The 25,555-nt window shown below is 43.4% G+C and overlaps 1 protein-coding gene, 1 long non-coding RNA gene and 1 pseudogene across 3 annotated transcripts; 2 read left to right on the forward strand and 1 right to left on the reverse strand.

Annotated features, from left to right (window-relative positions):
• On the forward strand, positions 1–7,327 carry LOC146577335 (uncharacterized). Its single transcript, XR_014889394.1, has 6 exons — positions 1–229; positions 767–853; positions 1,166–2,823; positions 4,476–4,951; positions 5,704–5,777; positions 6,464–7,327. It is a non-coding gene; the product is annotated as an uncharacterized LOC146577335 (long non-coding RNA).
• On the reverse strand, positions 7,238–14,513 carry LOC146577336 (uncharacterized). The gene is made up of 2 exons (XM_085253364.1): positions 13,905–14,513; positions 7,238–9,498 (listed from the first exon to the last, which is right to left on the reverse strand). Exon 2 carries the CDS (start codon positions 9,204–9,206, stop codon positions 7,644–7,646), a length of 1,563 nt encoding a protein of 520 aa, XP_085109490.1. The 5' UTR covers positions 9,207–9,498; positions 13,905–14,513; the 3' UTR covers positions 7,238–7,643.
• On the forward strand, positions 14,066–23,989 carry LOC146577337 (rab3 GTPase-activating protein catalytic subunit-like; annotated as a pseudogene). Its single transcript, XR_014891325.1, has 9 exons — positions 14,066–14,081; positions 14,618–14,790; positions 14,871–14,958; positions 15,376–15,464; positions 15,642–15,807; positions 20,647–20,701; positions 21,011–21,351; positions 22,130–22,267; positions 23,869–23,989. The product of XR_014891325.1 is annotated as a rab3 GTPase-activating protein catalytic subunit-like (transcript).
• Positions 23,990–25,555: the final 1,566 nt, after the last annotated feature.

The raw sequence follows: 25,555 nt of genomic DNA on the forward strand, positions 1-25,555 counted from the left end.
TGTTGTGTAGTTGGTTGCAACGTTAGATCTCACGATCGTGAAGGCAAGACACTGGATAATGGGCTATGTTTTCATCGTTTTCCATCCTGGCGGCAACGTGAGGGATCCCATGTATCCGATATCACCAAACAAAGACGGCAGGCATGGATTGCAGTGGTGAGACGAGCGGATATCGAGTTCTGTGCAATCCCCAGCTTTTTGTTGATTTGCTCGCGGCATTTTCTCTCCGGTGAGTTCTAAATTAATTCATATCACTATCCGGTTGTTCAGTCTGACGTCACTAGCCGTGTCTGGGTCTAAACTCCGCTGCAGGTCCATATATCAAACGATCACTATGGCATTACTGAGAGTTGAAAAACTGTCTAAAGTCTTTCATCTTTAATAAAATGATCAGCGTTCTGCTCTACCAGGTGTAACAATTGAGTTTAACATCCAGGCATCCATGAAAACGGAATTTATGACATTTAACGGAGTTAGAAGTTAGCAGGGAGTTAGCTCGCTAGCTTCTATCTAAATACAATATAGCATGTCCTGACTGCGGGGTTTTGGAAACAAATTAAAACGTACAGCTCTGCTATCACTTCCAGCATAAATGAAGACAGAAAACTAAACAGCAGTGACGTTTGTAGGGTTACTGAAGTTGGGCTAGCTGGTATATAATGATGTGCTACGTGACCGCTAGCGACACAGCTATGTTAGCATAATATAAACAAGCTAACTTTTTTTCCACTCGATAAAAGTTAACGTGAGTGTTCTCGGTGGTCAGGAACAAATGTAATGGCATGGCAGGATGCTGTAAAAGGACCAAACTTCAGCCAGGAGAACAACTGAGATAATCCATCCACAATACGAGGTTAGTCATTCATATACTGCTGCATGGGCTGGGCTGTAGTTACATCCTAAGGTTTTAAAAACTGAGCTTAAATAAATGATTAGTGGTAATAAAAGCCGAGGGAGGTCAACAGTGATCACTGACTGTTTTAGGAGCTTTTTGAGATCAAATAGAATAAAATAAACATAAAAAAAAGAGATTTCTTTAAACGGTAAGGATACCGTTTGAATAAATCTCTTCTCAATCTGCTGTCCTTTTCTGCTTGCATCTTTTTTTTTCATCTAACACTGATGTTATTCCATGTTAATTATTTTTTCTCCGTGAAAAACACAGCAACTCATCTTATCCCGGGATGCCAGGAAGTCGAGCCGCGGATCTCAGCAGAAAACTTTTCAAACTGATTCCAGGTTGATCCAGGTATACATTTGAAACAGGTTCTCCTCGGTGACGTGACAGTCGGAACGCATCTGCGTAACCATGGTTACAGGGGGACGCTTTGGAGCTCTGCTGCTCAGCAGCAAAATATTTCAGATCAATATGTAAATACTCCAACTCTAAAACCAAGTAAAATAAATATGCTGCATATGTGTATAGTGCGTTCGTGTGTGTGTGTGCGCTGCGTGGTGACGTAGGCGCGTGCATGTGTGCCCCGGTCACAGCTCCTTTCAGCATGGCCGGAGGTAAGTCACTGCCACGTTGCTCTCAGCTAATTAAAGTTTGTTCAGATCCCAAGCTGCAATGTGAATACAGCCAAACCGCCGCGTTTTTGTTTGTCATTAAGAGACTCATTCGGGATAAGTTTTGTGGAGGGCGGAGTTCACTAATATACGCTTATGAGTTTTAGCCGAGAACGCAGCTAAAATGCTAGCATGCTAAGTTAGCCTGATTGCTAGCGGCTACTCGCGGCAGTCTTTTTTTAACAGCATGCACTCTTTTTTCCTTCGTCAGGAGAGGTGTACTGGCAGTCGCGTGACACACACAGATCAGACACTTATTTCTGTGTTGCAGGTATGGAGATGTTCTTATGTTTTGGAGATGCAGTCTTTCATTCATTGTTTTTATAAGTACAGTGTTGTATTGCCTGTTAGATGGCGGTTATTAATATAATTGTACTGAAGTATAATGTTTGAACTATAAGTACCAGAATATTGGGTCCTGGTTATTGAATTGTATTTATCTGACTGTTTATTTGTTTTTGAATTATTTTGTTGATTGTTCTTATAAGTTGTTTTTGATGTTTTTTTCAGTGACATATTATTTATTTTGTGCTTTTTGTTTTTGAGAGCTTAAGTTAATGTTTTAAAACAATTTGTTGTATTTGATTCATTATATTATTGTAGTGTTAATGAAGCTGCAGACACAGCTGCTTTCAGCATGGCCGGAGGAGAGGTGTACTGGCAGTCACGTGACACACACAGATCAGACACATGTTTCTGTGTTGCAGGTATGGAGATGTTCTTATGTTTTGGAGATGCAGTCTTTCATTCATTGTTTTTATAAGTACAGTGTTGTATTGCCTGTTAGATGGCGGTTATTAATATAATTGTACTGAAGTATAATGTTTGAACTATAAGTACCAGAATATTGGGTCCTGGTTATTGAATTGTATTTATCTGACTGTTTATTTGTTTTTGAATTATTTTGTTGATTGTTCTTATAAGTTGTTTTTGATGTTTTTTTCAGTGACATATTATTTATTTTGTGCTTTTTGTTTTTGAGAGCTTAAGTTAATGTTTTAAAACAATTTGTTGTATTTGATTCATTATATTATTGTAGTGTTAATGAAGCTGCAGACACAGCTGCTTTCAGCATGGCCGGAGGAGAGGTGTACTGGCAGTCGCGTGACACACACAGATCAGACACATGTTTCTGTGTTGCAGATGTGCAGTAAAGAGCCAAAGACCCAGTACTGTCTCCTGCCTCTTTCTTTCACACCAGAACACAACGCAAGAACAACAGGCGTAACACATGAACGGGTTACACATACTGAGGTGAGTTGTTGAGGATATGTCGAGCTGTTGATAAGCACGGCTGTTTCTGTGCTCTTATATACTGTTAGCCTGTTTTGCTGGCGTTAGTGAAGCTGTTTCCAACTGGATGTAACATTGTTGAACTCTGATGATTAATGAATAAACTCTCGATGTGACGACGTGAGCATGTAATTGTAACCCTGTGTTCATTTAGTCGTTTGATACTGTTTAGTATCCAGCACATCTATTGGGTGTTTTATAACATGCCCTGGAATCAGTTTAAGTTTTACAATGCCGGTGATTTACGACTCTTTCGCGACAGTCAACTGTGGCGTAAACTCTGGCGGGTCTCAGAGCTAGCTTATGTGAGCCAGCAGTGACATCTATACATGCAGTAGCCTTAAAATACTGATTATTTATTCTCCTGCTAGGTAAGAATTTGTGTTTTATACGTTTATTGTCACATTGTGCGCCATGTTATTGTTTCGGTGAAATGAATTTCTACAATGGCGGACTTAGACAAAATAGTGTTACTGTTAATTTGACTCTCTGCAGTGTTTAAATGCTTACACATACACACACACACAGTTACTGTCCCTCCACACGTATCAGTTCTGCTTCTATGCCCCATCTTTGTTTACTCTTTCCCACCCAACAAGTGCATAAATAAGATGTTAAAAACGTCATCATCATATCAAACATGATCGATTTGGGGGGAGTTTGTTTGGCACATGCTGACTGCATCCTAATTATAACCAGAAGAGGAGGCGAGAGCAGAGAACGAGAGTGCAGCAGTTTGGTGAAAGGAACAGGTGAAGAAGAGGTGAGCATCCAAGAGACGAGCAAGAGGACGGTTTCAAAGCAGACATTATGGCACAATAAAAGCTGTAGGAGCAGAGATTCATTCATATCTTTACTATTTTTCTTTAGCTTCTACTCCCGCTGCTTACAATAAATCCGAGATAAAGAACAAACAAGAACAACTCACATGGCATTGATTGTTTAGTTCAGTGTCACTCTGTGATTGTTTGACATTTCATATAAATGTGACTCTAAAATATAGCCAATAATATTAAAAAGCTGCTGTTACTGAGTGAAACTTGAAGGATTATGATAAACTTCAGTTCTTACTGAATCTGTAACATTGCTTTTTTTTAATTGTTAAATGACTTTTGTGTCACTGTGCACAGTGAAAAGCTCACCTGATGTAGTGGTGAGGCCATGTTCACCACTAGATGGAGACAACCTGGCACAGGTTTTTCTATGCACTAAATTTCACCCTGAAAAGCCTTGGTGGGAATTGTTGTTTCATAGAAAGTAAAGGAAAACATGTCTTGAGGTCTTTTTCCAGTGTTTTCAAAATTGTTTTTCACATACACATCAAAACTTCACACAGACAAACACACACAAAACAACAAAATATGTCAAATTATGGAGGGCAGAGAGCGCAGCCTTTACATTGTGTTATTGTAGAGTGACAGGAACTGCCTATGAGCTTCTGATCAAGCAGAAGTGTTGACGGAAAATCTATCAGAGGAAATAATTGATGAAAATCAAAGAAGAGAAATATTTATGTGATGTTCCATTTTCCTGAGAGCTGATTGGCTGTGACGACTCCTTCAAGTACTACATGCTACTTTGTCCTGCTAGTTAAGCCTGCTGTCTGTTCTCAGGCCTCCTCCTGTTTCACTGCCATATATCCACCACCAGAGGGCTCCACTGACCTGCCTGCTGACATCAGAGCACACCCCTGTGTCATGTGACCTGGCAGGAGTAGCAAAGCTGGACTCAGACCTGGCCCAGGCAAGTTCAAAGGCAGCTGTGGTAGAGAGAGGATATGGGCTCAAATTGTGGTCATAAATATTGTGTACTTGTAAATCAGGATTTGTGTGTGTGTATGGGATCAGAACGATGCCACCTTGAAATGAAACCGAAAAAAATATTGAAACTGAAAAAAATATTGAAACTGAAATAAATGTACAGCGCGGCTGCGGTCACGGACAAACTTGCATGTGTCTGTTCGGGAATGGCAGATGCTGAGAGGTCCAGCGTTTACATTACCGACTATTTCAAAGTGACAGCCTGAGGTGTTCTTCAGTAAATTGGACTACCAGACAGGAGGACCTGAGGCCCCACCGTATTATTTTCGGTAAGTTAAATGTGTGTGTAAGCTAATCCGTAACTTAGGTCCTTAGGTGAGCACTCGGCTGTAGGGGAAACTTGTTTTGTAAAGTTCGTTTAGCTAACCCGTGCAGGTGAATGAATTTACCCTGACTAAAGAAATCAAGAGAAACGCACCGGGCTGCTCAGTGACTAACCACGGTTACTGTGCTTTTATTATGAGTATTATACTGTAAGAGCAACAGGCTGGACTCTGCTTCTGCTCTTGTGCAGAGCTGCTTATTAATAAGAAGCTCGGTATACAGACAAGGATAACACAATACCCGGGCTAGAACGACAACTCCAGTTTGAGGCGCATGTCCTCCTGACATTTGGTGTTTGTGTTAACGATCCAATGGAAAAGCTTTGATGGGAGTGAGCTGTTCACTTGCACTATAGCACACAAAACGCTGCGCTGAGCACTGAGTGTTGCATCCGTGTACACACTGCATTGCTTCATATTTCACTCGTAAAGTAGGAAATGGGTGGAGCAGTTTATTAAAAGGGTAAACGTACATGGGTTTGATTGTACGGCCCAAACAGAGCTGGCACAGGTCTAACAAGCATGAAGGGACAAACTGAGTGTGACATAAGGAAATGCTTACATGTGTAATTATCTTGATTACTGGTGAAGGACTACGTCACATGTAATCAAACATGACTCATTACTTATAAAAACCCTTTAACTAAAAGTGTATCAGAAACTCTCCTCTACTGTTTACTCTGTTTATCACCCAACAGTGACCTCGACCCTCTTCAAGCTCCTCACTGCTCAGTTCGAGTCAGGACGGCTGAAAATCCTCAGTGTTTACTGGGTAAGTTGAACTGATCAGTGGGACACTCGGGGACAGAGACCATGATGCTTTGGGGCAGACCACAGAGGTTTTACTAGTCAGTACAGATTTCAAACACACCGCTACATACTACATGTTGTATTTTTCTGGTTGCTAATACACTTGGATCCATTACAAACATACACATTGTTGTGGGATGTGTGAAGACTTTTTATGGCTTTGTTTTTTGTCCAAACAGCACAGAGGAAACTATTTCTAAGCCAAGAGGCTAAAATTCATGCATCAAATGATGCGCAGCAGATAAGACGGATGTAATCAAGCTTCCGATAGAAAGAACATAGTGAAGGACAAATAAAGTGTCTTTTTTCCTCATTGTTCTCTGTGTGGGCCTCCTACTTCCTCCCACAGTCCAAAGTCATGCAGTTAGTGGGGACAGGTTCATTGGGGCTCTAAATTTCCCACGGTGTGAATGTCTGTCTCTGTTTGCCCTGCGACAGACTGGCGACCTGTCCAGGGTGTGCCCCGCCTCTCATGACAGCCCCAAGCACTTTACATGTGATGTAAAGTGGACTTTTCTTTTGTTGCCACGTCCATGATTTAGAAAATGTTACACAGATGTTGTCCTGCTTCGCTGTGCTGAAGCGTGTGCTTCATGGAAAGTTTGAATAAGAAAATATCAGGTCAGTAACTGTTTGTGTTCCCTGTAGGTGAGGCTGTGACAGAGCTCTTTAAACTCTGCTGTAGGACTGAGTCTACAGAGGAGATTCCTGAAGAGGAGACGCTGAAGATGAGGGCAAAGGTCAGGTTCCTGGCTTTACTTGTTGAGTGACCATACTGCATTCTTGTTGGGGGAAAACTCTGTAAAAAACCCAGGAGAAATAAAGACACAATGAGACAAAGTTACTTTCTTTATCAAACGTGTACACGGGTGAGCTGCTAAGAACAACTCACGCCATGCACAGTGGCTTGGTAATTTTTATAGGAAAGACAGTGAGAACAGGATAAGAAAATACAAAACAAATAAAATAAACAACTCCATATGTGGCGCTAGTCTCGTCAGCAGAGAGCTGGGAGAAGGCTGTGAGAGATAAAACAATCTAAAACAATATGTCCCAAAACAGTATGTCTTTGCTGAGAAAGTCTAAAAAGATAATTCTAAACTAATCTAACCATAGGCAAAGGGCAGACAAAAGGCATCTTTGTACATTTAAAAGAAGGTAAAGAAACATAGAATCATTTTTCCTGTAACATTCCCCCCTGTTTAACTTATTTTAAATGTATACAACAATTGTCTATGAAAATTATTTATTAAGTATCTTAGGCAATTTTTAATTTCCAAAAATCTTCAAAATGTCAGCATAGCAGAAATGGCAGTCAGTTGGTCTAAAGAATAAAACAAAAGAAAATAATAAAAAGAAAAACATAATAAAACAAAAGAAAATAAAAAGAAAAACATAGTAAATGAAAATCATAGTAAATGAAAGAACAAGTGGAAAAAACAAGAAAAAATAATAAAACTACAAAAAATAAAGGATAAAAACCTTATATTTTAAAACGAACAAAAAATAAAAGGATGAAAAGTAAAATGAAAACTTCAAGAAATACAAGGATGAAAACCTTATATTTAAAATGATGCAAACCTTAAATTGAAAACTTTATATGTAAAATAATGAAAACTTCATGTTTAAAATGAAAACTTTATGTTTGAAACTGAAGACTTCAAAAAAAATAAGAGTATGAAAACGTTATAAAAATGAAAAACTTCATGTTTAAAAGTCAAGACTTCAAAAAAATAAAAGCATGAAAACTTGCATAACCTACTAATGTTTTAATCAGTGCATGATCACTTGACAAGTCATTTTTAATCACCACGTCATTTATTAGCAGCTAGTACAAGTTCTCTTCTAATAGAATTGCAACGGGATGTTGTTCTTCTTGAGGCACGGCAATATAAGCAGTCATTGTAGTTGTTATCATCTTTGAAATCATTACTCTTAGGCATGGCAACACACACAACACTAATATGAGCAGTGCTATCATGATGAGACCTAGAAGGAAAAATGGCTTTGCTACAGCAGCCAGCCATGAACCGCTGAACAGCCAGTCCAGCCAGCCTTGTGCTGTAGCTGCTCCAGATGTGTGGTCAGTGACATATTTTTGCAGAGCGGTCAAATTCTGCAAAGCTTCATAAATGTCTCCTCCAGTTTCGTATCCATCAGGGATAAAAGTGCAACATGTTTCCCCGATCAGCTTGCAAACTCCTCCTTGTGATGCTGTTAGCAGGTCTAGTGTCAGTCTGTTCTGCAGCACCATCGTTCTGATGGCCTTCTGTTCTCCTGCTAAGTCAGTTCCCAGGGTCTTAGTCAAGTTGATGTGTCGTAGCAGAGCATATCGGTTGATCTCCACGTGATCCCGCACCTCGGCAACTCCAATGCCGGGGATCAAGCTCTGTAAGAATTTCACTCCTCCTCCCCAGATGCGAAACTCTCCCGGCACTCCAGTGTCCACGGTAATGCCGAAAGAACTGGGGGAGGCGATGTCCACTTCACGTCTCTGCCGGCTGCTTGGGTGATGTGCAACACTTTGCATGAAGAAAACATGATCTGATAATTCCACCAGGGCGCACAGACCTCCCCAACCTTCAGGGAGTGACAGATAAGCCTTGTTGCCACATAGGAAGTACCAGTCAGCCAAAACTCTGGTTCCTCTGCTGCTGGGTGCCGTCCGTGCACATCCTGTCTGGTACTGAGTCTTTGTTTGTAGTGGCATTCGGTAGCTGTAGTCGGAGCGACAGTTTAGGCCCATCAGCGTCGTGTCACTGGCACAGGTGGCGTTGATTGAACAGGCCATACACTTCCTCTCGTTCCTTGGTGGGCAGAAAGTGTATATGGACTTACATAGGTGAGTAGGCAGCTCCCCCACTGCCCGCGAGCCATTGTTCATCACACATACTGGCAGTTGTGATGCGTTCAGTTTGTTCAGTAGAATTACATCAGGCAGTGGGTCTGAGACTTGGGGCCAGGTCAGTAGGTAGGTCTGTCCGGAACAGTTCACATTTGTGAGTGATGATGACCTCCAGGTTGCTTTCGCTGGGATGCTGTAGTTGGCTTTGGACCAAAGAGTACCGTAGCCTGGATGTGTTGCCAGGCCCAACAGACACCAACTGCGATCTTCAGGTATGCTGTACGGCCACAGGCCAGACGTCTGTGAGGATAGGGGCATATGGGTACATGCATAGCAGTCAGTTTTGTTATTCCAGTGAGCTGTAGTGTTCATAAACTGCCACCAGAAGTTAGTGGCGTATCCATGGGGAAACTTGGTGTACTTTCCTTTGTCATACAGTGTCTGCCTTTTCTCCATATAGCGTGACTTGTTGTCCCTCACGGAAGCAAAGGTGAGGAGCCCGGCCATGGTCAGGGCCGCTGCAGTTGATAAGAGCCACCACGTCATGACGACGGAACACACCCTCCTGTCGCGAGTAGACCCCCCGGCCAGGAAAGCTGACCCCTCCACCGGGCGAGATCACAACAAGCGGGCAAGCCTGCCGTCAGCTGTGTTTAGATGGCTTCACTGACTCGCCTGCAGTGACTCTGATGGATCCAGGATGGTCGTTCCGCAATTTTGCAAGCGGTCGGTGTAGTGAGGAGGACTTGGTATGGCCCCTCCCACCTGGGTGTGCTCCAGTTTTTCCTTTGGAGCACCTTGATCAGAACCCAGTCACCGGGCTTTAGTCTGCAAGACACTGGAGAAACATCATCAGGTTGTTGATTATGTACAACGATCTCTTTGTTTTCTAACAGCTTAGACATCCACTCTGCTAATGTGTTTTCTCTGATTGCTTTGTCTATTGGTTGACTGGTAATAGGCAGTGGAAACGGCCTGCCATGAATGATTTCAAATGGAGTTAGTTTATGGGAGCCTTGTGTTAAGCGCATCCACATTTTCACTAAACCCAAACATTCAGGCCACGGCCTTCCTGTTTCTGCCATGCATTTCCTGAGCCTTTGTTTTATAGTGCCGTTAGTTCTCTCTACAAGGCCTGCGCTCTGAGGGTGATAAGCACAGTGGTGTTTTATGCTGAAACCGAGTGCTTCAGAGACCTTAGTGATGACATCATTTACAAAATGAGTGCCGTTGTCTGACCGTATCAAAGCTGGGATGCCATATGTGGGTATGAAGTGATTGCACAGGCACTTTGCTACTGAAATTGCATCTGCTTTTTTCACTGGATAGATTTCCGGCCACTTTGAGAACACGTCTATAACCACTAGGGCGTATTTTGACCCTTGACATTCGCTTAGTTCAATAAAATCCATATGAATTGTGTGAAAAGGATGAGGCGGAGTTGGAAAACGGCCTCTTTGTGGTCGCAGGTTACCCTGAGCATTACATTTTTGACACGTCATGCATGTTCTGACAAATTGTTTTGCTGAGGTTTCAAAATTTACAGTGTAGAATTTACAGTGTAGAAATGAGAGTATTGTGTAGAATTTACAGTGTAGAAATGAGAGTTGACAATACTGGTCAGTCCCCCCGTTGACAAATGCGTACAGCCATGAGTCACTAATGCCGCCATTTTGTGGAGGAATTTTGGCAACACTGGCTTGCCATAACACATCATTAAGTCGTTTGTCAGAACTGCACCGTGTTTTAGCCATTTTGCCTGCTCTGCTGTGCTCTCTGCTTTTTGTTCACTTTGCAACACATCCAGTGGAATCTGATGTGTGTTTACTGCCATCAATGTCATGTTTGTCTTTTGTGCCGCCTGTTTTGCGGCTCTGTCAGCAAAATTGTTGCCTGTAGTAATAAAAGAGCCATCAGTTTTGTGTGCTGCACATTTACACAATGCGAGTTGTTGTGGTAAATTTATTACAGTCAGCAGGCGTTGTAAGAGGCTTGCATGCTGGACTGGTTTACCGGTTGATATAATCATTCCTCTGTTTTGCCAGAGCTTTGCGAAATGATGCACAGCAGAGAAAACATACTGGCTGTCTGTATGTATGTTTATTAGTTTGTCTTTGTTTATTTCACATGCGCAACAATCTCGTGTGAAGTGACCTTCCTCTCCACGGTTCTAGCAGGCGTTGTCTCTATGTTATCTGCTGTTTCTGCGTGGCTGTCTGCGGCCTTGGTGTTTGTGACTTTGCTCGCCTCTCTGTTCCTGATAGCCACCTGCGAATTAGTGTTTTAGTCTGTTGTCAACAGTCAGCCTTATTTTTAAGTTACAGAATGCTTCTCCCTTTTTTTGGTTTTTGTTTTTTTTGTTTGGGAGAATAGATGCAACTCTACATTTTCACTTAAGGCAGTTTTAGATAATTTCTAGTTCTTCAAACAATGCATGGATCTCACACATTTCAAACTTTCAAGTTAGGGTTGTTTCCCATTTATACAAATATATATATTTAACTTTGCATTGCTCACAGCTCATAGCTCACAGCTCTAAACCTAGGCATTTTTCAATCATATGCCTAATCACTATGTGTCACTGTTATTCTCAAGTATTGTCACAAGTTCGTTTAAATTCATTTCCAAAACCAACAAAATAATCAAACAAAACCAAAAAACATAAACGTGTCAGGACACAAAAGAAAAAAAGAAAAATGCTGCCACCCGAACAAGGCAGAAGTCTGCATATGTTGGCTCGTAATAGCATGCAGCTTATAACATGGTAGACTAATGTGCCTGTGTTAATTCAGCTCCATATTATTGTGTGAAGTTGCACTGGGTTGGGAGTGGTTTTGTGTGTGTCACATTTTTGGTGAGCCAATGGCTGGAATGGGGTTGGACTAATTAGAGGCAGGTGTACTTGATTGCACTGATACACTGGTCTACTTATAGCCCACACTACAAACACTGCTGTGTTGTTTTGTCTCTCTGTGCAGGTATGTAATGTGATGAAATCAGATATGTTTGGGATGGATTGGTTTTGCCCTATGAATTTTATATTAGGTGTGTCGTTTTGTCTCTCTGTGCAGGCCAGGGCCTATTATATGCCACAGCCTAAAGGCAGCAGGGTTGCAGAGGCTTGAGTGACCACTGACTATATGCTTGCAGGGTGGTGGGTCTCCAAGTACAACTTCTAACCCTGTTAAAGGCAACATGTGGAGTGCAACTGGGCTGTGTGGCATAGCTGTCTCTGGCCTTGGGACTGTGTGTTTTTATACAATTCATAAGTGGGACACTGGACTGTTTTATCTTTTATCTCTTGATATATTTTTCGTCAACAAATTATCTTTTAGAATTTTATTGACTGACATCTTTTTGCCCACGACTGAGACGGTTGGTCAGACCTAGAGTCTTTCTTTGGGTGTGTTACAGCAGCTTCTGCTCTAAAAGAAACAAATAAATAAAAAGAAAAGAAAATGTGTAACATGCTCATCAGCTTAGCAGTGTCTACATATTTAATTCAGCTTCTCAATCCTGTAGTTTTAGCTGTTGTCTACAGGGTTTTGCTTATTGGTTGTTATTATAGGTGTGCTCTATATCTCAGCAATGTGTCATTCTAGGATGATAAGTTTCAAGCTGGTCAAGTGCCTCTATGCACTTCATTAGTTTAGTTATTCTCTGTATTGTCTTCATCTCACATGTCATTACACTGAGTTTTAGCAAACCTTAAGCTTGATGCAGACTACTGCTTAACAATTATCCACCTTACATCATAACCGATTTAGGTGCCTCTTCATATTAATATTATGTCATTGTTAATATTATCCTCTTTGTCTTATATAACAGCAATAGCATATAATATTTTATCAGTGTGTACCATTATACTACTACTGAGCCAATTTGATAGTTAGGATCATCTTATTCAGCAAACAGATAATTTTGAATTCATCCAATCTGCGGTCACATTTGTTCTCTCTGTTGCATGGCGGACCAGGCAGTTCTATTATAATATATTATTTATATTTTATTTTGTATCCATCAAGGGCTTCAGATGACCTGCAGAATCATCCTTTTCCCAGGGTGGAGACAGTTACCTTTTCACACACTGTCCTTGGCTGAACAGTGACACAGCCTTAATATACTTTATTTATGTTATTAAAATATTTTCGTGTGAATTATTTGCTTTATATTCATTTTATACATGCTGGGCATGGTCATCATGCCAACTGTATTTCATTGTTAATATCACTTTACAGGTTGTTATCCTTGCTATTATTAATTTCAAATACTCTAAAGGTAATTTCTACTGTAATTTTCCCTTTGTTCATCTTTATTTCGTACTTTTTATATTTATATCTACTCAGTGGGGTCTGTTTTCAACCCTTTTAAACTACTTCAAACTACTGTGATCTCTAGTTTTCACTTAATAAGGGATTATTAAGTTCTTCCTGATATGGGTGGTGCTGCAGATGCGGCTGCAGGAATGGGTGATGGTTTACTAAAAGGATTGTGGGAACTGCACAGTGTCTCGTCTTCTGGTTTTACTAAACTGGCAGTTGAGTTCTATTCTTCTGACTGTTTATATTTTGTTTTCTTAAATCTCTCAGTTTACAGACACTGTTTTTGTCCGGCGTCTGGACTTTTCTTTTCTCACCACTGCTCGTCAGCAGGAGTGAGTTTTAATTTCACTTGCTTGATTACCCATCTTATTTATGTATTTACTTATTTTTTGTTTAAGTAATACACAATACAGCTGCTATCACCTTCGCTGGTATTAGAGACGAGAGTGGTTGCTCACACGCCCTTCTACTTTCAGACTATTTCCAAAAGCGGTGTGAACTTTACGAGACGGAACTCGACCGTTCTCTCAACTCACCAGCACGTCAGTGAATAGCAGTAAAAGAAAAACACAGTAGGAGCAGCTCAGTCTCTTATTGGACCGTGAAAAGTCAGCTTGCTCCATTAATTAAAACAATACACACACACACATTCACAGCTTCGACGCGCGCGACCGGAACCCTTATAATAAGGGGAGCTCCCAGAGCTACTTACTCCCTAGACCCAGTCTAGACCCAGCTGGGGGAGCTACCCAGAGCTCCAAAGCTACCAGTCGACGAGCTTCCAAAGCTTCCAGTCGACGAGCTACGCTACCAGTCGACGAGCTCCCAGAGCTACCAGTCGACGAGCTATTTCCGCTATTTTAAATTCCCTGAATTCAAAATGCGCTTTTACGCAAGATTGTGTCAGTGTGTCTGTATCTACCTGGTCGGTGTCGCCGGGTCTGGTCCACCTCGATCGGGTCCCACCACCGTGGGTCGCTTTCTAAGACGTTGGCCAAGACCCGAATTTAACGCTCTTGGTCTTTTTCCACACACCTGGTGTGTGGGCTGTCGACAGGCGAACAACGTGGACTGGTCACGGAGATGGGACACGATGGAGGTGATCCGGCTGTCGAAGGACCAAGAAATGTTGGGGGAAAACTCTGTAAAAGACCCAGGAGAAATAAAGACACAATGAGACAAAGTTACTTTCTTTATCAAACGTGTACACGGGTGAGCTGCTAAGAACAACTCACGCCATGCACAGTGGCTTGGTAATTTTTATAGGAAAGACAGTGAGAACAGGATAAGAAAATACAAAACAAATAAAATAAACAACTCCATATGTGGCGCTAGTCTCGTCAGCAGAGAGCTGGGAGAAGGCTGTGAGAGATAAAACAATCTAAAACAATATGTCCCAAAACAGTATGTCTTTGCTGAGAAAGTCTAAAAAGATAATTCTAAACTAATCTAACCATAGGCAAAGGGCAGACAAAAGGCATCTTTGTACATTTAAAAGAAGGTAAAGAAACATAGAATCATTTTTCCTGTAACAATTCTGGAAACGTGCGTAGCTTACTGGGAGATCTGGGCATCTGTGCTGACCCGGGCCTCAGCAATTGAACAGAAACTCTTGGATGTGTTTGTCGTCTGTAGAAAACAGTGATATCAGCTCTGCTTTGTCCAAGCTGACCGAGCCAGCAGCAACTGTGCCCATTTCCAAACTGTCTGTCTCCAACATGGTGCACAGTGCCCGGAAGCACATTCGCCGCCATCGACGCATCGATGAGTCGCCCCTTAACACCGAGATACTCAATTCTGTCCTTCTGGTAAGAGTTTAAAAGGCATTAACTAGTCGGACTTGACTGATACTTGACTGAGTTTTAATGGTTTCAGCTCATTTTATGAGGAAACTGATTCTGACAGAAGAGGTGTGGATCCCGTGTTAGGAGACGGTGAGCGTGATATTCAGAGCAGCAGAGACCTCGCAGCGTGTGGTAGTTTGACTCGTACTGATGTGGCTCCTCTGCTTCTTTTCACAAACAGTTTTTCCTTCCTGGTCACTGTTGAGCCCGTCACACTCAGCAGCTCGAGCTAAGACAGCCTTGAATCTTCAAACTACAGCCGTAATTGCATTTATGTCTTAGAGTGCTGCCACAGATATTGATCCCATCTGACAGCAGCTCAGTAAAGCACAAGAGCGTCGTCTTAAACAGGATATCAGGCAGCGTTCTTATTTTTATTGTCTACTTCTGGTCACATCCTGCTTTTGCCACTGAGCGATCAGCATCCTGTGTTTTATCATGAAGTGCTGACTACGTGAGCTGCACTTGTTTAATTCTTCTAACATCTATAAAACAACAGAGTTTCTAAATGACAGACTTATTTATTTGTGTTTGTGTCTCTGTTTCCAGATGCTGCTGTGGAGAAGTCTGACTGTAAGAATAACACTCAGCTGTCCAACTCCAGTGGGACATCGGAGCAAGAGAAAACCTCTGATTATGTATGTTTGCCTCTTCACCACTCGCACACTCAAGGTTACACTCAGGTCAGGTCCAACATAAGTTTCAGAGTGAAGACGGGCTCAGTGCTGTCAGTACTTTGTCAGGATTTTTATTAGAATGTATTAAATTTGGTGTCCTGCTGTTTGATTTCATGCTGGTCTTTTCCCTCGTTGTAGAACCTTTTCCACCAGCTGAAGTCAGCCCCCAGTGACAGTCTGACCTACCGTCTGGCTCTGTGTGTGTGTCTGGTCAACTATTACTACGGTGGGCTGTTGGACACCTCTGGCAGGAGTTTGTCCTTGAGTTGCGTTACCGGTGGGAAAATAACCATCTTATTTGTGGGTGGGTACCTCACAGGCTCGTGCTGCTTTGATTTTAAAGATGTCACACATATTAACATTTTCCTTTTATAGCAGGTAAAATAAGTATTGAACACGTCAGCAGTTCTCTAAGCAAATATATTTCTAAAGGTGCTTTGATGTGAAATTATCACCAGATGTTGGTAACACGGGAACATTAAACACACAGACATTTATTTATTACTTTATACAAATGTTGGTGATGACAGTTCATGGCAGCTTCTGTATGGAGAAACCAGTCCCATCATTGCTCATGACTTTGACCCACTCACCACACAAACAGTCTATAAATCCCGAATGCTCCGTGGATCCTTCCCACAGATTCAGCTCAGGTGATTGGCTGGGCCGTTCCAGCAGCTTTACTTGATTCCTCTGAAAACAACAGTTTCCATTGGCTGTGTTTGTGATCATGGTCTTGCTGAAACATCCATCCTTGTTTCATCGTCATCATCCTGGTAGATGGCAGCAGATTTTAATCAACAATGTCTCCATTCATCCTTCCTGGAGTTAGATTTAATGGCTCAGTCCCTTTTGCAGCTTGTTATAAAGTTTTTATGCATAACTTTTCTAAGCAATCACACATTTTTTTGGGAACATCAAAATCATAATGCTCCCACCTCCAGACTTCAGTGTTGCTGTGGTGTTTTTGGGATGCAGCCACCCAAACACGGTGTGTTTACAGCATTCAGAGAGTTTTGCTCTTAACAAAGGCAGTCGCACTTTTCTCCTCCCCCTTAGCTTCCCTGCTTAGCCTCTTGTGTCCTTGTCTAGTCTCGTGTTTTTTGTATTATTTTTCCCTGGAACACTCTCTCACAGTCTGTTCTCTAAAACCTAAAAGAGGAATTATGGGTTGGATCAACTGCTCCCTGAATGCAATTGACACCCCTTTCTCAACGAGAAGTCTGGGCTCGGGTGAGCCTGAGTGCTGAAGATATCTACCTATTTGGAGCCATGATAACAGGGTTCTGGCTGATCGGAGCTGGCTTGGCCCTGACTTATCGAAGAATTAAGAAAGCGGAACCGGCTGTTCAAACCCCCACAAGGCTGCCCGCTGGGATTCAAACGATGGGAAGAGGCGTGAGTTTCTCAAAATGGGCTCATTGAACGCAGCATGGATAAGATCTTGGAGAAGCTCACTGCGGTCGTTGTTAACTTGTTATTTTCTGTTATACTGCGAGAGTACTGTTGCCCGCGAAGGGTTGTTGTTGGTGTGGAGAAAAATGGCGTAACAAATAAAGCGCTTGGAGTGAGACTACGACGTCGTGTCTTTGAGTTCTCAGAATCGGCTCTCTGAGCACAAGAATGACAACATCACGGAGCGCAAGTTTGATAACATCATGGAGAAGCTCACGGCTCTCCAATGGGAGATTGAGAGACCAGTGTCGGAGTGTTAGAACAGCTTTGAAATTCATATGAGCTGTTCGCACTAAAGTAAAAACCTCCATCACTTACGCGGATACCCCTTCGGCCCCAGCCGTGGGCTCAAGGCTGGGGCCGAATAACAACTCCCTGATAACGACTGTGTTTAGACTGTTCTTCCCGTTCCATGCAAGGTCACCTGGGTTGGCTGGAAGACTGTTTACTTAGCCTGGCAGGGAGGAGGACACTGTCTCAGCTGAACTCTGGACACACACACACATACAGGCACAGACATATATACACATGCAGATGTACACTCCTCCCCCTCCAAACGCCTTCGACGCTTATTCCCCTCCGATGCTGACGGTGGATCAAGGAGACCAGCGCACGCAGGCCCGGATGTACTGTCTACACTGGCTGTCTCTCACCCTTTACCCACCCCTGTTGCTTGTCATGTGTTTCTTTTGTGTATTAACAGTTTTTTCATGTGCAGAGGTGTTTCTGTTCTCAAACTGATCTCCCTGTTGGAGCTCAGTCTGGGGGGAGTTATTTTTTCTCCTTTCCTCATGTGGTGCATTTTCCATTGTTATACCTCTCTGACCTGTCTTCCCCATGTGATGTTTGTGTCATGTATGTATGGTCAGAAGGGTAAGATGGCGCTGGCAAAGGTCGGCAGCCTTAACCCAATTTCCATCGGGGTCAGCCTTCAGGATCAATAAAGTTTTATTGAATTGAATTAAATGACCAAACTATATTAAAGTTAAAGCGTATCATCATTCATTCGTCAAACTGAATAAAATAGCAATAAAATAGGGTGGCTGCAGCTCAGGCGGTAGAGCGGGTCGTCTACTGATCGGAAGGTTCAATTCCTGGCTTCCCCCAGGCTGCATGCCAAATATCCTTGGGCAAGATACTAACCCCAAATTGCTCTCCGATGCGTTCATCGGAGTGTGTGTGTGTGTGTGTGTGTGTGTGTGTGTGTGTGTGTGTGAGTGAGAGAGAATGTTACTTAGAAAGCACCTAGAAAAATGTGCTTGTGTGAATGGGTGAATGCACAAGTTGTGTAAAGCGCTTTGAGTGCTCAGAAGAGTAGAAAAGCGCTTTATAAGAACCAGTCCATTTACCATTTAACCAGAGGAGTATTGCACTGGTTGGATGGCAGCAGCCATGGAGGGAGGGTGTAATTGTCCCGTGTTATGCTGGTGTTTTGTATTAGATGTAAGCTTACATTTGGCAGCATTAGTGAACATTATACTGAATGTTACACAGGAGTGTCTCAGGTAGGAGGGAGGCTCACTTGGTCCATCCACTGAGCTTAGTGTTCAGTGATCGATGGTCCAGGGGAAAAGCTGTTTTCTTATCCTGGCTGTCCTGTTTCTTGAACAGGTGCTGTCCAGGATGAGATGAGATTTGATTGGCTCTCCTGAGACAGCGAGTGCTGACCATGTCCTCCAGGGAAGGAAAGGGACAGGCACTATTCTTCTGTGCTGTCTTAATGAGCCACTGAGCAGTTAGCATACCAAGCTGTTAGCAGTAGGTGGGGACACACTATGGTGCTGTGGTAAAAAAGCCACCAAGACTTTCTTCTCCAGATGGTTCCTCCTCCTCAGCATCCTGAGGTGGAGTCTTTGACTTTGGACCATGAGAGGTCCTCAGCTACGTGAGTCCCCAGGAACGAGGACACTCGCTGAACACAGTCTGCTTGATGTGGAGAGGAACGTGTTTCCCTCTGCTGAGGTCACATCTCCTTAGTTTTGATGGCGCTGAGCAGACGCTTGTGTTCATTGCAGCAGCCTGTCAGGTTTTTAACCTCCTGCCTGTTCGCCGTCTTCTCCACTGATGATTGTCGCATCATCAGCAAATGTAACGATGGTGTTAGAGGGGCAGGTAGGTGTGAACTCATGAGTGTACAGGAGAGCAGGCAAAGACGCCTGTGGATACTTTATGAATGCAGATGATAATATTCTGCCAGCGTTTCAGACTTGTTCAGCAAACTTTAAACACACTTCACGCTTCTCTTTTTTTCTGTGGCTCTTGCGCACATATTGTTTTCTTTGAAACAGTCGTACCTGCTGATTCAGGCCTTTCTGTGGCTCTTCATAACTGGGCCTTGACTCTTCTGATAATTCTTTTCACTGGTCTGTGTGAAATCTTGTGGGAAGCACCTGGTCGTGGCCCGTTTATGGTGAAATAATATTCTTTCCACTTTACCAAAAGTGCGCTGGAACCTTCAGTAGTTCTACTGTGACCACTGCCACCAGCATGTTTTGCAAAAGTCTTGAGAGAGCTCGTTGTTTTTACCCGTCATGAGACGTTTCTTGTGTGAAACCTGAATAATGAGACCATCAGTTGGGACTGAACCAGCTGATATTTGATATTAATTGGCGAGGTCTGTGACGAGTTACATGACTCTTTGGTGGCAGGACTCCTGGGCTGGAGGTGCGAGTCCCACTGAGTCTGTGGATGTTGTTGGACTGTCCTGGTTTCCCACCTCGGGATAAGCAGACTACAGTAGCGGTTTCCCTTTCTAAGAAGTGGGACTAGGGGCTGTGCTTGAACTTGGGAATGATACTCCAAAGCCTCCCTGGAAGTCTGTGACTGGGTCAGTTCGTTAGTTGAACCTGAGGTTGAGGATATATTTTCAGCCCTGGAGCTCCTCTGTCAGATGGTGACGGCATACAAAGTATCTGGTACCACTGTCCTCTGTGTGCTGCTGTTGGTCCGTCAGCTGTGGAGAGAGTGAAGAATAAGTGATAATGAAAAGTTGTTGTTCTCGTTGAACTCTGTTATTGCTGCTTTATTCGTGGCCAACACTCAGCAGATATTGGCACCAGCCGATTTCAGTCGGGATCTCAAAGGACTTCATGGAAGAGCAGAACCTATTTGCAGACATTTGTGGGACCTTGTTAGACTGTTGACTTGGACACAGACAGAAGACAGAAACACATTTTGAGACCAGAGGAGATGGATCTGTCAGAGCGGGGGCCCCCAGGCTGTGGAGTGCTTTGCCTCCATCATTATGTTGCCTTGATTGCATTTATTTTTATAAACAGCAGCTTGAGACTCATTTATTTAGCCTGGCTTTGAACTAGATTTGTGCTGTTTCATATTATTGTGAAGCACTCTGTGGTTCTTATCCTGTGCCATATAAATAAAGTCAAATGCTGGATGTCTGTACTTTGTCCAGCTTCAGCTGTCCAGCTTCAGCTGTCCAGCTGAGCAGACACTTTAGAATCAGGCTTTGGTGTTGTTGTCAGTCATGTTGGATCTCCGTCCGTCTCTAATAACAGACAAATGACCAAAATGTAAAAATCCAAGTACATAATACCAGGCACAAAAGCCCCTGCAGTGTTTGTGCCGTGCTCTAACTAAAACTTTGCTTGAAATTGTTTAAGCAGTATTTGTTTCTCTGTTAACACACTGGTGTTCACTCATATCCATCTCTGTGCTTCCTAATCTGCAGGCTGGCAGGTGCAGCTCCTGATCTTCGCTGTTGTCTTTTGCATCAGAAGTTCCAGGTAGCCACACAGTGCACAAAGTGCACAAAGTGCAAGGACTAATCAAACGATTTAAAAGACAAAAAACAACATCATGCACATTTGTAGACTTGCAACTTTAATTCCAGTGGTTTATCAAAAGTGTTGTGTTAACTTTGATAATTGGAACGATGTTTAGGTGATAAAGAGAAAAATGAATTCTGAGAGCTGATGCTCAGTGTGATACAGCATCTTCAAACTCCCAAACACCTGTTTATGTCGTGTTGTCTGTTGAACACAAGTAGCAGTGTTATGTTTCCATGTGTGAAAAGAGTTTTTGTTCCTGGACAGATGCTGAATTGTTGTATCGAAAGGAAGAAGGCCAGAGATGAATCTCACAAGGTACCCGAGGGGAAAGAAAAGGAACACAGGGTCTCAGGTGCCTGCCAGAAGAGCCGCCAAGGACCAGAGTGTGCAACCAGTGCTTCCAGTTCAACAAGAGAGATGTCTCAAGGAAAATCCTGGGAGTCGTGGAGTGACAGCGAGGAGGAATTCTTCGAGTGCCTGAGTGACCAGGGCGAGACTGAGGCGACACAAGCTGAGGGCAGAGCTGAGGGCAGGCTGCACCCCTACAACAACATGACTCTGCTCAACTCTGCAGAGCCTCTCTATGTTCACAGGTCACCACACAGGTCAGAGTCACTGCCTCACTGTGCAAACACATCATATGCTGTTATTTATTCCAAATACAGCATGTTGAAAATAATACTCGGGGTCACACGGGGTGGAGCCTATCCCATACCATAGGGCGAGAGGCGGGGTTCACCCTGGACAGGTCGCCAGTCGCAGGGCGAACACAGAGAGACAGCCAAACATTTAACCCAGGGGTGGGCAACTCCAGGCCTCGAGGGCCGGCGTCCTGCAGATCTCACCCTGTGTCAACACACCTGAATCAGATGGTTAGTTCAGCCTCTGGAGAACTTCCACGATAAGGATAAGCTTTATTTGTTGGTTGCCTGCAACTGAGATGACCTAATCGACCATACATACAATGTACAAACTTAACATTGGGGATACAGGTCAGGCTAACTAGCAACAAAGGATAGCCCTAACCCAAGACACGTTGAGGAGGTCGTTTAGCCATTTAAATCAGCTGTGTTGGATCAAGGACGCATCTAAAACCTGCAGGACACCGGCCCTCGAGGCCTGGAGTTGGACACCTCTGATTTATGCTCTCATTCACACCTGTGGGCAGTTCAGAGTCAGAGTTAACCCAACCCCACTCGCTCCATGTTCAAAGACGTGCAGCTAATAATTAGAACTAAAAGAAAGCGGTTGTAACAGTACAGAGGCGACCTTTGTGTGACAAAACCATGAAAGCAGATCTCATATAAGTGGTTCACAGAAATGTCATTAAGCTCAGCTGAAGCTGACTGAGTCTGATATCTGTGCATCATGTTTCATTTTCAGGAACCTGCTCCAATGACAGAGGACCTGTTAGCAGAGCAGTCAGAGGTACTGACCAAACTGGGCACATCAGCTGAAGGTACCCACCTGCGTGCTCGGATGCAGAGTGCCTGTCTGCTATCTGACATGGAGTCCTTCAAAGTGAGTCGGACACACTCTGGGTCAGCTGTCTCCTAAGTTTCTTAGTGCTTCCTGTCTAACATCCACACTTAGACGGACACATCGGAGAGCAGCTTGGGGTTAGTATCTTGGCTAAAGATACTTGGCCTGCAGACTGGAGGAACCAGGGATTGAACCACGACCTTCTGATCAGTAGATGACCTGCTAATGAGCTACAGCCACCCGTTAGCCTTCAGCATTAGCCACATGTTGTGGAAGTTTTCCATTAAATAAAGCCTGCAGACGAGCGGTAGCTAACATTCTTTAATCAAAACAAAGAACAGAAAACCAAGCTTGGTGGAGAGCCTGCATGATCGCGGGGCAGACGGTCAGCAGAGTCTCCCTGAGCCTAGCATGGCTCTCAGTTAAAAACCTTCTTCAGGAACAAAAGGCAGTGCACAGCTGTTTCACACCTTAAGGTCCACACTCCCTCGCTGCCTCCCAGAGTCCCTGAAGAGACAAAAGATTCTTCCTGTGGAGTTCTGCTTCCCCCCAACTTCCTTACTAGACCCCCACCATCTGTCTAACTGCATGAGTGTGAGACATGCTAAAATCCAGTGGCACCAAGGCATCATACAATAACATAATATGAATAATACATAAATAAAATAAATTCTTATACACACATTAGCGTCAGTGTGCCCTCGAGTTGCTACATGTCTGCTAGTTTTACTGTTCAGGATGTTTTGTGTGTGTGTGTGAACTGCCTGCAGTGAACATAACTGTGCAGACACACACACACACACAGTAGTCACAGAGAGTACCGCTGTGGTAGGGTGACCATAAAGAGGACACTGGGCCCAGTCATGAAGAACTTTAATAATACTGTTAGCTTAAAGAAAACGACGTCTTCTCTGTGCAGTTAATGATGAATTAATAAAAAAATGTCACGTAGGCTTTTACAAGTAAACTAGTGTGAAATAAGAGGACTGTTGATCAGCCTACGCTGTGGAAAGCTGTGACTCTGTCACTGACAGTGTGGCATGATGGATGCAGTCATGCTGGGAGAAGCTACGTGAGTGCAGAAACCTCTGATCACCAGACGATCACGTGCTCGTCAGTTTTCAAACAGCTCATTGCAGTTTTATAAATCATCTTCAGAGGTTATTTGAACCTTGTCTTTGCAGAGACCTGCAGACCTGAGGCAGTAATGCAGTGATAATGACCAGCACACAGTGTAAGTCATGCTGCAGCTGCCCTGAATCTACAGTGTTGGTTATTCCCACCATGTCTCTATGTTTCTGATCCAGTGTGGACGAGCTCTTTATTCAGTCTGAACTGGTTTTAATACTAAAATACAATTGATTTGTTATTCATAGATTTTCAGATTTACTCTTACACAAAAAAGTAAAACATTTTTGTTGCCAGATCACACGTATTTACTTCCAGTCCTGAACAGAAGGAAATCGTTTTGATGCATAAATGACATTTTATGTTCAGTGACAGCCTGGTGTGCTTGGGTCCATGAATGCAGTGGTGTTGTGAGTGGGCCCTGCTCGAGTCGTCAGTGCCAGTATGAGGTGTCAGTGAATATATTTACACATTACTTCATTTAAAGGACGAGTTTGTGTCTCTGTCCACAGGCAGCCAACCCCGGCTGTGTCCTGGAGGATTTTGTGCGCTGGTATTCACCTCGGGATTACGTAGAAGAGGAAGTGGTCGATGAGAAGGGCAACACGATGGTGACGGGGACACTCAGTCCCAGGATGAAGATCCCAGGCAGCATGTGGGTGGAGGCTTGGGAGACTGCCAGGGTCACACCTGCACGACGCCAAAAAAGACTTTTTGATGACACCAAGGAGGCCGAGAAGGTCTGAAGCAGGTCGTTCGTTTTGCCACATGCATGTTTTAAGCCAAACGTGTTTACTAAGTGGATCACAAAGTGTTTTCATGAATGTTTCTGCTGATTTTCAGGATCCGCTTCTGCCATGGGGCCGTTTTGGCTCATGTATGTTGGAGAAGTCAGTTTAACACAGATCTGTGCTCACAGACATGTTGAAGCATTTTCACATGTTGATGAAAAAGGATCTGATGCTGTCACACACGATGTTTAACTGACACACAGCAGCTCTCTGTGGTGTGATGGTGTTAAATGAAGAACAACTTTAAACCAGCTTCTATTAATGATCCGGTCGGCTTTATGGGAAAGGGACAAACAGTAACTGGGGTTAGTTGTTTCCTCACCCAAAGAGGGTCCTGGATTTGGACCCGGGCAGGTCCCTGCCAAGCGTTTGCATGTTCTTCCTGCACATATGAAAGCAGAGCTCGGAGCTCCAGTTTGCACCATCACTGAAAATGTTGCCTGTCTTTTAAAGACATTGTTTATCCAAAAAGAGAAAGTTAAAAATAATGCAGCACGGTGGTTAGCGCTGTTGCAGCACAGCAAGAAGGTCCTGAGTTCAATTCCACATCAGGTCTTTCTGTGTGGAGTTTGCATGTTCTCCCCGTGTCTGCGTGGTTTCTCTCCGGGTACTCCGGCTTCCTCCCACCGTCCAAAGACATGCAGCTTGTGGGGATAGGTTAATTGGATAATCCAAATTGCCACTAGGTGTGAATGTGCGAGTGAATGTGAGTGTGAATGGTTGTCTGACCCTATGTGTTAGCCCTGCGACAGACTGGCGACCTGTCCAGGGTGTACCCCGCCTTTCGACAGCTGGGATAGGCTCCAGCGCCCCCCGCGACCCTGAAAAAGATAAGCGGAAGCCAGTGGATGGATGGATAAAAATAATGCTCACTGATAGTCTTATGACAGATTTAAAGATCTGGGTATGACTGGTCCCTCTGTGAATAACCATCATAGAGAAAGGTCACCGTTTATCTGGAGTCTTCTTCAGAGGCAGCCTGTTGGCTGTGCAAAAATATTCTGTTGATCTGAAAGAGCAAAAGGAAAACAGAAGCCAGGCAAACTAAACTTTTTGGGGGTTTGTCTTTAGGTTCTGCACTACATGGCGATGCAGAAACCTGCAGACCTGGCCCGTCAGCTCCTGCCCTGTATACTTCATGCAACTATTCTGAAGTTGAAGGAAGAAGGTAAGTCCTCACCGTTTGGTTGAGAAACACGTTTATATGAAATAAAATCAGGGAAAATAACTCTGAGCCCACAGCAGGTAAATTACAGTCAGACTGAAATACAAAAAACTAAAGATATTAAAATAAGTACTAAGAAAATGACATGCAACCCGAGATGTTAATGGAGAAAAAAACCCAGAAGCTGCATGAATAAAAAAGTAGAAATCTTGGACGCTGCCAGCATAATGCACAGGCTTTTGA

The sequence above is a fragment of the Mchenga conophoros genome, linkage group LG3 (assembly GCF_057382185.1).
Source record: "Mchenga conophoros isolate Kocher_MC1m ecotype Shallow Benthic linkage group LG3, M_conophoros_male_GT1.1, whole genome shotgun sequence".
NCBI classification, from domain to species: Eukaryota; Metazoa; Chordata; class Actinopteri; order Cichliformes; family Cichlidae; genus Mchenga; species Mchenga conophoros.

Coding starts and splice junctions, on each gene's coding strand:
- LOC146577336 (XM_085253364.1), bottom strand. CDS start 9,206: ATGACGTGGTGGCTCTTATCAACTGCAGCGGCCCTGACCATGGCCGGG.